Source organism: Chionomys nivalis, chromosome 4 (genome assembly GCF_950005125.1).
Source record: "Chionomys nivalis chromosome 4, mChiNiv1.1, whole genome shotgun sequence".
Taxonomy (NCBI): Eukaryota; Metazoa; Chordata; class Mammalia; order Rodentia; family Cricetidae; genus Chionomys; species Chionomys nivalis.
The window spans coordinates 108,247,391-108,261,852 of NC_080089.1; the positions used below are offsets into that span (position 1 = coordinate 108,247,391).

Here is a 14,462-nt window from a genome sequence, read left to right on the forward strand (position 1 = left end):
CACCACAATGGAACAAATATTTCCAAATCAGGTTTCTCAGAGCAGGATCTAAAGTTCTGCGTGATTCTGTGTGCAAAGGGCGAAGAGAGAATCCGAAAGCCCTTGCCAAAGGGGGAAGACAAACTTATGCAACAATTTTTCACTCTCTTGACCCATGTGAGTGATGGGTGAATGGCTATCATTTTGTGAAAATATCAGACGAAACACTCCACAATGAATTCCCATTAAAACTAAAATAGAGGGTTCCACTAAGGAGGCGCTCCAAGCACTGAGACACTCTCTAGTTACTTCTAGGTAGAAATCACTTAGAAGACCGAAATGTCTACTCTAAATTTACCTCCAAACAAACAAACAAAAACTCCTGTGTAAAGCAGCACTGCGGCCTTCAGTGTTAAAAATACAAAAGAAAAACACACAAAAAACAGAGAAATTAGAACGCTATGGGTGTTCAGGTCGTAAACAAGAAGCACCTGTATCAGAAAAAAAGGTCATAACCACGTTGTAACCAAACAGCCAGGACCCACCACAGCCTGGCTGTGGGTACTTGCGGCTTTGATGGGAAATGTGTGATTTACTGGAACTGGTAGTGACTCTCTTGGGAAGCTGAAGATCCCTACCTTGGATTTTCTTCTCTCTTGGTTCTGAGCCGCCAGTCGCCGCTGCGTGGTAGAAACAGAAGAAAGCAAATAGTCAACAATGGAGCTCTCCTCAGTGGAAGCAAAGGTATTCTGACCACCAGGAAGGACACCCTCCTGGCCAAAGTCCTAAATTTTGACATTGTCATTTATAGTTCTTTCTCCTCAGAGCAAACACTGGAGAGAAGAGAAGACAGTCTGGCTGATGGATCATTATGTGATCATTGACCTTTGAGGAGATTGGCTCATGGAAAATGCTAACACATTGGTAAATCAGTTAAAAGAAAATCTGTACCATTTACAAGCTCAGTTGACCTTCCCCGAACCAGCGCTTTCTCTTTGTAATTCACTTCCTGTTTAATCCTGCTTCTCCCATGCTTCTCCCCTGCTTCTTCCTTGCTTCTCCCCTGCTTCTCCCTGGCTTCTTCCAGCTGCTGAAAGCACCCACTCCTCCCCAAGTCCTTTTTAGTGCCCTGACTCTTCAGCTGGGGACTCTCGAGGTTAGACTGGTCTGATAAGATTCAAACCTAAACATGTCTGTGGTGAATAGAATATATGACTTTGACATTTCTCAGCTATGAGCTATGTCTCTGTCTTTCCATGAGGCAGGGAATCTGGGTCAAGATGCTAGAGAGCATTACACACACAGCTTGAGGTGGTCTAGTGAGGGGTAGTAGGCTCCTGTATGGAGATTCAGTAATTAAATATGCTCCTTTGAATTTTAGTTTTCATTTCTAAAGGCATCTTGTGGCTTCATTTAAAAACAACAAAACAAACAAACAAACACAATTGGATGAGGATTTGCCCATTGATCTCCTGAATCCTGGTCTACTAAATTTCTAAAGCAGTTTTAGATCCTAGAGGTGAAAAGCTGAGGACAAGCCCCCTGGCTCACCTGAAGTTCCAGCTTCTCTTCCTCATCCAGACTTTCCGATTTGAGGATGCCATTTTCCGGGGAAGACTCTGGCTCAGTCCGCCCTTCCTCCACTATGGTTGGGTTCAGTTCTCCTTGCTCAGACATTCTCCCAGATGCAAATTAAAACAATGAGGTTTTAGGCCCTAAAAGGTTAGACAGTATCAGAAGACAATATCAGTTTGCAAAGGAAGCGTTGAAAATTATTCTTGAGCTCTCTTGCGGTCCCCTACGAATTCACAGGCAAAGGTGCAGGCCAGCATCCCTGCCAACTTGCCAAGCTCAGGAGGATCGAGCAAGTCAAATGCACACACAGGAGGCAGTTACGTCAGCTCAGCCTCAGCCCTCCATGCACACACCGGTGCATATGCAGGCACCTTCTGTGAAAGTGAAGCAACTAATCTTAGCTGAGACACGTGGCTCCCACCCAACTCTTAGTCCCCGCATTCTGCTACAGAGGGAAAGAAGAAAGTAGGGATAGTCCCCCAGTGCTTCAACAAGTGACCCCTAACTTCTGAGTCAAGAGGTCCTACTGGTGAAGGTGGTACCTCAGATATGATTCAGAAAGTCATTTATAAGTTTTCAACCATGGAAACACCCCACTAGCAACAAGGAATACAGTGCACTGTCTTCTGGACAAACAAGGGGACAAAACTCAGATGGAAAGGTTATGATTTCCTGTACACCTGGGATCTGCTTTTGACCATGAACCTTCTAGGGTCAGCACACTCAGACTTCAAATTAACAACCAACAAAAACAGCAGCAACTACCTCTCCTTAGGACCCTGCCAGGTCCTTTCGCTACAAGCTCTGGAGAAGCCCCCTGCAAGGCAAGGGGACTAAGGACTATGGCTGTCGCCCCCTGCCACTCCGCCCTCACAGAGCACTGCTCTATACACAGGAAGTGGCTTTTTAGACTTTAATTCCATTATTGTATTCCCCCACCTACCCAAAAAATCCCTGGTACGTCTCTCCCTCTGACCTGCTCACAAATTTGCTTATTCACATCCTGTTCACTTCTTAAAGTATGAAAAAATGAAGGGGAGGAAAAAGGGACAAGGAAAGAAAGGAAAAAGTGAGAGGGAGAAAAGGAAGGGAAGAAGGGAGGAGAGGGGCGGGATTTGGGCAGCTGCCGCTTAGAAAGTCCCGTGTTTCACAGACTTCCCCAGTCCAGTCCAGAGGTAACTGGCATAGAACAGCTTATGCTCCCATAGCTCTGAGTGTGGTTGTATTAGCATTTACTAATTTAGTAACTTTACTTTCCGCTGGAAGCAGGAGACAAATGAAGGCCATGGCAAATTCGATTGCTAATTTGCTAAAACCCACCCTGACAGAGCAGATGGCATGCAACAAAACATTTCAAGCACATGGACCTATTTGGCAGAGGATTGTGGGATTGCAGAAGGAAAAGTTTCTACAAAGGAGGCAGAGTTTTGAGCTGGTTAGCTTGCTGATTTTAAGTTTGGAGAAGTTTTAGGATCTGCCACCTTTGGGCAAATTTCTTCCATCTCAGCCGCACCCAGCATGTGTGCTTAACAAAATAAAAGTTTCATTTTCCCATTGGTGAACAGCTCGCTTTCTCTGAACAGAAGACAAAGAACTTCTGTTGCCCCAAATCAATTTTCGGAGTGCTTCAGTTAAAAAAAAAATTAAAGAGTGAGCTAACAGAGCTCTGATTTTCAAAACTCCAAGCCCAAGGGCTCCCCGGAAAAAAAAAAAAAAAAAAAAAAAAACAGAAAAACGGGTCCCCACTTTGAGGTGGCTTGTGGTGAACGTCTATGCAACAGGAGCTGCAGCCCCGCCTCTGCTTTACCTTTCACACGGAATTCCAGCGGGAGATCTGGACGAATGACTGCCAGCCGGCTTCTGTCGTTCTGCCCCGGGAGAATCCACACAAGTGATCAGAGGTAACTGCCGTCCCATGTCCCCATCAGCAGTCCAGAATGTCCATCTCCGGGCAGTTCCCTTACACAGTCTGACACATGGCCGACAACCTGAAAAAGGAGCAAGAGTCAGTCATCATGGCAACAGCCGTGGCAGGCGGCAGGCGGGAGAGGCACGCAATAAGTAAGACTGGGTTTCTAACACTAATGACCGGCTTCCAGCAAATCCCTCTCCCAGCTTGCTCCAGCCCCACCTGGCCCAAGCTGCCGGCTTCTTCTCCAATGAAGGCTACAGCCGGCTGTTCAAGTCAGAGCGGCACCCACGCAAGGAGCTAAAATTAACAACTGAATTATGCACCGAAGATTACTCACTTCAATTTTAACCTTTTTTAGTGAAATCTCGCACTTTGCATTTAAAAAAAAAAAACAAGTTTGTGTGTTTGCCTGAATGAGAATCAAAGTCACCTACATGCTAAAAATTTGTCCTTTTTGTTTCTAAATGGAAACCTTTGTCTAAGTTATAGGTGGATGGGGTGTGCTTTAATTCCGTGAGTCCCTCTGTGAGAGGTAACTTCACGCAGTGTGTTCAGGCTTTGTTTTAACGAGGCCTTGTCTCTAAAGTTTGAAAGAGAGAACTTTTGCGCTGGCACAGCTGAGAGAGCGCCTTCCATCACGCTGACAGTTGTAAAACATCCCTAGCATCCAGGCTTCATGGTGAACAACCTCTCCATTCCCTCCCTTCCCTCCCCACCGGGACGGCTCTGCCAGCGGAGCATTGCCTATGACAGCAAAGAATCGCTGTCTTAACAAGTCGCGGATTGGCACACTCCAAGCCTCTGGTGAACAAATCCATGCTCTAACGTACACTTTCTTTTCGCGCAACTCCTACAGGAGCAGCCGCGCAGACAACTTGAATACAAACAGAGAGTCGGGGGCTCCTGATGGCTTTTGCGAAAAAGCAAACCACAGCCCAAACTCTCAGCCTCCTGTTGGGGGGGGGGCACACCTGCTGACTCCAGCAGCAGACACACCCCTTGGGTCCTATCGCCTGTGAAAACACAAGCTGCAGCCAGCTACTGCACCAGAGGCTAGAAACCCTTTCTCCTTGCCATCTCCTCCCCTCTAGCTTAGATGAGCCTGCCTGGTTCCTTTCAGATTTGGCAATGGTGCTGTTAATAGCATATTGGGTTACAAAGCCATTTGTTGTGCAGTGGGAAACAACTGTTGAAAATACAACCAAGCATCCCATCAATAATTTCTGATTTATTCATCTTTTCTACCAATGGATAATTGGGTTTAAAAATGTACACCTTTTGTTAGAAACCATATAGCTATTGGGATAGGCAAACACACATCTCCCACAAAAGGAATCACTAATTGAGATTCATTTTTTTAAAATTTTTCTATTCTGACCTCTTGTACCATAGCTACTACGACAGATGCCCAGTTGTAATTTAATAAAAAAAACTAAGAAATGGTCAATTTGCTTGTGAGCCCATTATCTAGAACAAACACTCCTGTTAGATAAAGTGACCAAGTGCTTTTTATGTGTGTGTTGCTTTCCTCTTCCCAAAGCGAATGAAATTACTGTGAATTATCTCCAGCCTTTGCTCCTTTCCCTGCCCCTCGCGGTTGTACAGGGCATTGAATGCAGCAGGCAAATGACAACGGCACTTCAAAGCCAAGCCTCGGATACCCGTCCTGGCTCCAGTAGGAGGATGTAAGATCTAATCTTTCCCAGGAAGACGGAACAAAGTCATACTCACGTAACTATCCGAGAGCTAACAGCCTGGGCCTCTGTGTGTGCGTAATTTCCAGGACGTGTTTTGAAATAGAACTGAACTCGAAAGTCAGCGAGGTATTATTCTTACACGGCTGAATCATGAAGCCATCATCTCCCAAGATAAAAGGGAATATGGGCAGATGGGAGTGAGCAGAGAGGAGCATATGGATCGCAAATATTTTTGTAGCTGATTAAAATTGTTCTCTTTGCTGAGGAAGCAATGCCAGGAATCCAGCCCTACGCCAGCTTTCTGTTCGCCAAACCAACCCCAGCCCTGCGCTGCCATTTCATGCCGATCGGGTCCAAGGTCTCTCGTTTTTATCGAGAGCCAAAACTATATTTAACAAATACATTTTTCTTGGCAAAACTTTGTTAATAAATTTTACTATCAAATTTTAATTTACATAATAAAATGATAGAAATGGCTATATTATATAATATATGCAGTGTGTATATATATGTGTATATATATTATATATAGATAATACAGAAAAGATAAGTTACCAGAGCTCTTTTATTGCCATTATTATTGTTATTTTACATTGAATAACTTTCGTATGAATGTGTATAGATGGACATGCATGTGCCATAGCACTTGAGGGGCAGTCAGAGGACAACTTGTTGGCGTTGAGTCCCTGCTTCCACTGTGTGTGAGCTGGGCCCTGAGCTCAGGGCATTAGAATGGCCACAAGCACCTTTATCTGCTGAGTCATCTCAGAGCCCCAGAAATACTATTTTAATCAGGAGTTTGGAAGTATTTCTTAGCAGAACCCATCAGTATAATGAATCTATGGGAAACTGACACGATGCCCTCAACTATTCTATAGAGAAAACATCAAATAAAATGAGGATCATTTCACATTATCTTAATGCTGCTTTCTTAGGTCCTATGCTTGTGTTAGAATTTAAAAAATGATAGCATATGGGATTACAAGGAGGAAAAGAGGTAAAGAGAATAATATAACTCAAGGGATATATATATTATGTATTTTATCCCCACCAACAAATCGTACATGTCCTGCTGTATGTCTCTATGTGTTACATACACTAATCACGGCAGAGCCATGGAGAAGTGGATAGGCCTTCTCAGGGTCTACCTAAACGGGAAATCGAATTCTGTCTACAAGTTGAGATGCTCCCTTCATTAGTCACCCCTTTCAATATGCGAAAAATTAACACACAGATGACTAACCCGATGCTAAATTAGTGTAAGTGTTTTATGACACGCCAGCACCGTCAAGTGACACAAGCGGTCCCTCCCACAGGCTGTTTTTCAGTAGGCCCCAGATCCGCAAATGAAAACTGCTTGCGTGTTGAAGTGACAGCGGTGACTTGATGGTTTCCTCTGGAAGGTGCAAACACAGGCCAACTAAATACAAAGCAGTCTCCAGATGCTCGCTTGGTTAAAACTTAGAAAGAATTTTTGGCATTTCAGATTAAGTTTAAAGAAGGTCAAATTTGGAATGAGAGACCTTCAAAAATGAGAGTAATGATATTGTAAAGTATATATATATATATATACATACATATATATATCTTTAGAATCTTCTCAAAGTTGAAAAAAGGTGGAACTGCCCCATAAGTTTAATAATTATCACATAAATTTCACTTCCCACAGATAAATCTAAGTTCTAATAGATATGTGAGAGGCACTAGACCAGCAAATTTACCCTTTAGTCAAATGGTTTTTGTTTGTTTGTTTGTTTTGTTGTGTTTTAGGGTTGTTTTGTTGTTGTTGCTGAGCCAAAACACAGCAAATATTTTAAGAAAATTAAGCTTGCATACAAATGAGAAAAATTGACAAAACATTTTGGAAAATAAATTTAGGAGAATACCTCTACATTTAGAAAATGTTCTACGAATATCCTTGTTGCAAGGATTTATTTTATTACATGTTATTGTTTTTTGTTGTTGCTGTATTTTCGAGACAGGGTTTTCCTGTGTAGCTTTAGAGTCTGTCCTGGAACTCACTCTATAGACCAGACTGGCCTTGAACTCACAGAGATCCGCCTGCCTCTGTCTCCCAAGTGCTAGGATTAAAGGCATGAGCCACCACCACCACCTGCTACATGAATCTATACTTTATTAAGTTTTTCATATGACATCATAAGTGTTGATCTATGTTCACCTAACAGACAAAGGAGTCGATGTCAAAGCTTTGGAGACTAAAATAGAGCCCCATGAGCACACAGATGACTTTTAAAAGAATGAGGGAGCTCTGCTGTCAATGAAATCACCTTTGGGTAGGAGGAAACAAGTATGGGGACTTTACTTCTTCACATAAAACAAGCCTTTATCAAGCTTCTATTATGTCCAGAGATAGCCCTCAACAAGATGTGATTTTCAGGTCAAATAAAGTAGCTTCCTTTGGAAACTTTATTGTGTTCCTTTTTGGATATACTATGGATAAACAGTAAACAAATCGCTATACATGCCGAAGAGCCAAGGCAGAAAATGCAAGCACGGGAGGGAGAGCTGGCATCCTGCCTTTCAAAGTTTCCTCAGGCACCTGAGTGACAAATATGAATGAAACAGTTCTGGGATGTAATCTTCTCTGAGTAGGACATGTAAGCTATATCATTCTCATTATCATAGCCATCTTGGCCATGTGCTATGCAAGCTATTTTTTCTGACAACTTGATGCAAACTAGAGTCGTTTGGGAGGTGGGGATGTTAATTGTGGAATTGTCTTCATCAGGTTGACCCATAGGCAAATCTGTGGGGGACATTTTCTTGATTAATGACTGACCCGGCCCACTGTAGGTGGGCCACTTCCAACAGTCATCCTCAATTGCATCAGAAAGCCAACAGAGAAAGCCACTGAGAAAAGCCAGTGAGCAGTGGTCCTCCAAGCTCTCATTCACTTCCTGCCTTGAGTATCTGTCCCGCCTTCTCTTGATGATGGACTCTTACCTGTAAGCTGAAACATACACTTTCTTTCCCAGTTTGATATTGGCTAGTGTTTTATCCCAGCAATAGAAAGAAATTGGAGTGCACTCTTACCCAGGGGACCAAGCACTACTTCTGTTAAAAAAAAAAATGCCCCACAATGTCTTTCTCCTCCAAATCTGAGGAGTGCAAACTGTCAGGAATGGCAAACAGAATTGGGTGGGGTGAAGCAATTGATTGACAGTTTTGTTATATTGTGACCCAACCTTTTTTTATTTAATAGTGCTTTAATTGCAGGTGAAGAGGGCTATCAGATGCAAGCTTTTGAAACAAAACTGGAATCAATGGCCCTGCTACTGAGATTCTGACAGTACTAAGGCTGAGTTCAGTGTAACTGACAGATTATTGTCTAGTTCAAAGATTTTTCAAATGGCCTCAACTTCCATCCTCATTACTTTCGTTTTCTGTTTGTTCATTTCTTTATTTATAAGTATGTGTTAAAGTACATGCCATGGCACCTGTGTGGAAGTCTGAGGACAGCCTTAGGGAACGAACGCTCCCTTCTGCCATGTCTATTCTGGGATTCAAGCTGAGGTCGTTAGACTTGGCAGCAAGCACCTTTCCGAGCTGAGCCATGCCCCTGGCCTGGTCACGCTGTGCATCTAACAACATTCTATGGAGAGTGAAAGCAATGCCATGGCCATAGATGCATTGGCCCACTGACTTCCATGCAAGTGTAAACTTTAATTAAAACATTGCATTATACAGAGAGTAACGGAACCACTGCAAAGCACGTCTAACAGACATCTAATCCAAGGGCTTAGACAGCACCCACCATTAACATCAATCCTTTTTCTTGGAATATCCAAGATCTTTTCAATCACTCTTGCTCCTGTACTGCTGGCTTCCATGGCAGTATAAGCCATATTTAGCCAATCAAACAATTCACTCATGGGACATGGCAACAGACGACCTCACATACGCTTTCACTGGACCATTGTCTTTGCCTCATAAGTGAGCAACTCAACATCACATGGACACCGCACCTCAGCTCCTGATGATAATAGTTGCTTGCTATTTTGGTCCCAAGTTCATAGACATGGATAGGCCAAACATTCTGCTCAGTCTCTCTCTGAGAGTCCTGGAAGCCATATGCCCCAGGCATTGAAATGACCTAATGTCCGTGTGTAAACCTGCCCACTTTCCCCTCCCGTGTCCAGAGCCTACACAGCTTTATTTTTTTTTCCTTCCTTCCTTCCTTCCTTCCTTCCTTCCTTCCTTCCTTCCTTCCTTCCTTCCCTCCTTCCTTCCTTCCTCTTTCTTCCTGTGAGTCTGTACGTGGCGTATACCTGTGGTACATGTATACAACATATGCACACATATGTGAGAGGATCACATGCTTACATGTGTGTGGAAGAACAGAACATTTGGTATTCCATTTTATCACTCTCCACCCTTATTCTCCTGAGACAGGCTCTCTCACTGAACCTGGAGCTAGGCTAGCAGCCAGAAGGTGGCAATATTCCTTTCTCTGACCTCAGCCCCATTGAAATTACAGGCATGAACCTGAACCACACACAGCTTTTTAAGTGGGTGCTGGGACTTGGAATTCAGGTCTTTATGATAGCGTAGCAAACACCCTTACACACTAAGGCATCTCTAGAGGCCATGTAGGAAATCATATGTCTACCTGGTATTCAGCTAAAGTAGGCTCAGGTTTTCAGGAAGAGATGACCATTTTCTTGAAAGTCAACATTAATCAAACTGTTTATTGGCAAACCATGAGCACCATCTGGCAATTAGAGTGCCCATCTAATCCTGAAGCAAAATGCTAGGACCTCAGGCTTCTGCAGTACCCTATTCTTCTGAGTAGACAGAAAACACATTTCCTAAAAACATGTCTAATGCTATCACAGGACCTTGCGGAAATATACATTTTCTTAAAACAGTTATGTCTTTGGGTCGGGTCTGTTTTCTACCTCAGTGTCACTGTGCTGTGACACTACACAAAACATCATCACCTTAGGGATAGGGAGGGGTGATGAGGACCAGAAGTGATGCTACTGCTTGGTCCATAGATCTAAGTTCAGATCCATACAACATTTACAAAAATCCCCTTTCTATAGGGTCTAAGACAAAAATGTTTTTCTATTACTTTTATTGGTGATACTTTGTCTTGGAGCAAAGATTTCTTATAAAATCTGTCTCTTCCATCCTGGCTTAAAGGGAACAAAATATGAAATTCATCATCACAAAGAGGAAAGGTGGTTTAAAAGAAGAAATATTAATTTTAACAATCATTAGCATGTTTGACATGAACTCTTTTCTCCTACATTCCTACATAAAGTGCAAAGCACCTGTCATTTCAGAACAATGAAGCCTGGCACATGTGATGAAGCTCCCGAGTGGGAGCGGGGCATTTGCCGTACTAAAAGGAAGGAAGAAAGAGAGGCTTCTACAGCACGAGCAAAATCGAGAAAGGTACCATGAATTGTTATTTGTTGGAGTTTTGAAATTACCATAGTCCTGTTTTTTTTCCACACTTTTCAATTTGAAGAAATAGGACAACTGCATTGGTAGTCTGTCTTGTTTGTGCTATGATAATACTTAGCATTCAGTATCACAAAGGAGTAGTTTGTGCCTCAATGCTGCATTTTCAGAATTAGTATCAGCAAACGTGTCTTTGTTGAATAATATCATTGAAAAGAATCAACATGGGACTTTAAGACCTGCACCCAAGACCTGAGCTTCAGCCTTGCAGCAAAAGTAATGAAGTTTCCCTAGAAGCTAGGAAATGAAAGGGCATCTTCTTGAAGTGAACAGACACAGTGCGGGTCTAAAGGGTCTCTACGGTTATAGAAACTCTCATGGTAAAGCTGGGATCTGCTCTCAGAGTAGGGAGAGGAGGGCAGAGAGTGAGAGCCCTGACTGTAACAGAGGAGTGCAGGATGCTACCCCACAAACAGCATCTGGGACTTCTGGATGACCACACGGGTGCTCTGGACTAAATTTTGTGTTAGCATTTTGAAAGTCAGTTTTTATTTATTATGTGTATGTGGTATATGTACACATGTATACGCATGTGTATGTGTGCAGGTATGAATGTGTGTGTGTTTGTGCACAGGTCATGTGTGTTTGTCTATGTGGAAAAGCCATGTGGACAATCTTCTTTGACTCCTTGCTGCCTTATTCATCCAGGCAGCATCTCTCATCCAACGTGAGAGCTCACCGATGTGGCTAGTCAGTCTAGCTAGGTTAGGCAGCTGCTCTGTCTCTGCCTCCTGAGTACTGGAATTACAGAGGGACCAGGATGTCCACCTAGCAATAGATTGAGTTCTAGGAACAGGAACTCTGGTCCTTACGCTTGTGTGATAAACACTTTAACCACAGAACAATCTTCCCAGACAGATAGAAAATTCTTTGCAAACAATTCAACATATATACCAACAGAAACAAGCAACTACCTTTGATTCAGTGTTTACAACATTATCAATTTAGACTGAGTTCACAGTTACTCAATTTATTCTGTATCAACCCATCTATTTTTGGCAGTCTCCAGAAAAAAATGCCCCGACACTTTAGTGCTAATTCAGGTGACTTGATGATCCCTTACTCCCCAGGGCCCCAACACACATGGTCTGCAACAAATTTCAGAATTTGACTAAGGCTTAACATCATTCTCATCCCACTGTTATGTAAGCTGAGAGTCACAGGGATTGGTTCATGCCTTCTCTACCTCCACATTAACCATGGGGATCATGCCTGGCACATATTAGCATTTTCCCACTTAGTAACTAAAGCAAGGCTCCAAGCTTTCGTAGTCAGTGATGGCAGGCATATTTGGACCATATTGTCTTGCCCATACCTATAAGTGAGGATCACTGGTCACTCTCAGACACTTGAGAAGCTACTTGATGATTTTAACCAATAGTGACTAGAAGGTACTCAGGTACAAAGCCATGGAATGCTTCTGAATCCATGGTTGCACAGTCTGGCAAACTGTAGTGTTGGACACTGATTTAAAAGGGCATTTCATAGGGACCCACTGCATAGAGCATTATATGGCCCTGGAGGAGGATATCAGAGAAAGAAAGAGATAATGTACACTGGAAGGGGTCCCTGAACAAATAAGAAAGCAATCTGGAGAGCTGAGGCAAATAAGAGCATGAAAGATTAAAAAGTCTCTTTCTTCTTTCCGTATATTTTTTCTTTTTCTTTACTCCACACAATGCAATATTGCACAAAATTCCACATTGATGACACTATATACATGGTCATCAAAATGCATAAGCCACTGTACTAGGATCAACATAATTTTTAGAAATAACTCCAAGTATTGATAAATTGTAATAAAATATATTCACGAATTAGTCCTTCTCTAAGACATCCTAAAAGAAGGGGTAACTTGAAATTCAAGATACATGGATGTAATTGGAATTGACTAGCTTTACCTATTTAACTTTGCTCTGCTGAGTATAAAAATTGTGTTAGAATTTTTCCCATCACAGGTAAGTCTCTATAAATCTTCTCAGATGATAGCTGCAAGAGAGGCATAACAAAGCTAGCGCAGAATGGCATGGATTCACTAAAGAGAAGGGTTCGGTTTAAGACCTTGAGTTCTGGCAAAAAAAAGGTTATGGGATGCTATATTTGGCTTTTTGCCTGCCCTAGGAGACAGCTAGGCAGAAGAGTTCTATGTCTTCAGAAAGAAGTTGTCATGTAGATGTTCTGGTGGGACACAGGCACATTTTGTAAAAGCAGATGTGCAGAGGAATCTCTCTAAGTCCTTATTTCTGCATCATTAAGCATTTAGCTTGTGGTTATCTTGTTCTTTAAATATAAATGTTATAATGAATGCCTCAATGATGTATGTGGGCACTGGACTCTAAGTTCCCTGGACAGGAGGTCCTCTGACCAGCATATTGTCCAACTGTTGCTTCACACTGAGTAGGACTACAGCTGATACCAGTTGTCTGAGAGGAAAATTAGATACATCCCTGTAAGAAGATATTTTAAAAAAATATGCAGCATATTAGTGAAGAAAAATCAGGATTAGTACCATGTGCCCAAGGCCTAATCGAAAGGTATTTCCTATTTCAGGTGCTGAATGGTGAGTATTTGTTTGGATTAGTTAGTACCTGGACCCTGTAGCCATCCTTGGAGATGATGTAGGCCCCTAGATGCCATATTTAGAAAGTCACAAAAGAGGACTATTTGGTTTGTCATTTCCTAGTAAAAGTAGGTTTGTTTCCTGTCATGAGCCAGAATTGTAATCACATGGTTCAAGACTGAGTGTGATGACATCATCCCCTCCATTTTCCAAGCCTGAAGTTATGTAATTCTCCTGAAGCAGATGTTCTTGGCCTTAAGAGTAGGCATTCACACCTGATGGGTTTGCATGTGAAAATATGTGCACCACTCGCAACCGGCTCCTATATCCTGACAAGGCACAGCCTGGAAAAGTGGATGCTTGCTCTTTGCTGTTCCCCCGTGTCTTGAACTCAATAACACATGTTAATGACCTTAGAAAATGACAGCTCACATGAGCTCTGTAATCTTTTAAAACCTGCTAGTATTGCCTGTTACTAAGGACATGGGGATAGCTGGCTCTCATTTTATTCTAGATGAAGGAACTGCCGAAAGTCAGGACAACGCGAGAAAGCACAGGTCAGCCTGGCATTGGACAATGAAAGCTGATGTGTGACTCTATAGTGTGTGCAGTGTGTGACTTCCTTGAAATTAAGACTTTTTAAAAAATGTATTTTTCAGTTCCCTAGAAGAAATATCCCTCTGAGAATACAAACTGCTCTTCCAAATCTCTCTGATCCTTGCTGCCAAACACAGAAATCACAGTCAGGAGTGGGGAAACAACTCAGTGGGTAGAAAGCTAGAAGCACAAGCATGAGGACCTAAGTTCAGATCCTTGGCACCCACATACAAGTCAGGCATGGTGGAACATGCTTACAACCCCACCACTGAGTCAGGAGTGCAGGACACATACATGCAGATTCTGAGGCTTTGCTGGTCAGCTGGTGTAGCCAAATCCATGAGTTCTAGGTCTAGTGAGAGACCCTGTCTCAAAACTAAAAGGATGGAGAAGTGATTGAAAAGGACAACCAATGCCAACTTTAGGGCTCCACACCCGCCTAAACTGGTAAGAGGATCCAACAACACACAGAATGGTAAACAATGGTTAATTAAATTAACAGTTAATGAAATCACAAAACTAGAATTTCAGTGTTTTTTTTTTTCCCGAGACTTCTGCACACAGCCTGACTGTACTGATTTCTATGCAGAGTTTTTGGGTTTTGTTTCATATAAATGAACCCCCTGTAAGGTTCTCTGAGTTTGGGGAAGTC

At 42.6% G+C, this 14,462-nt stretch overlaps 1 protein-coding gene across 15 annotated transcripts in view; it reads right to left on the reverse strand.

Annotated features, from left to right (window-relative positions):
* Positions 1–14,462, reverse strand: part of Arpp21 (cAMP regulated phosphoprotein 21) — a 160,555-nt gene that overhangs the window by 111,771 nt on the left and 34,322 nt on the right. For 13 of the 15 annotated variants that reach the window (XM_057768307.1, XM_057768315.1, XM_057768313.1 and 10 more), the window contains exons 2-4: positions 3,362–3,542; positions 1,531–1,694; positions 618–659 (exon numbers count right to left, since the gene is read on the reverse strand). In XM_057768307.1, coding sequence (XP_057624290.1) covers positions 618–659; positions 1,531–1,656 — 168 coding nt within the window. In that variant the 5' untranslated portion in view covers positions 1,657–1,694; positions 3,362–3,542. Of the gene's footprint in view, positions 1–617; positions 660–1,530; positions 1,695–3,361; positions 3,543–3,634; positions 3,720–14,462 lie in introns of those variants that run through there. The other 2 variants (XM_057768312.1, XM_057768311.1) reach the window with 2 other exon arrangements.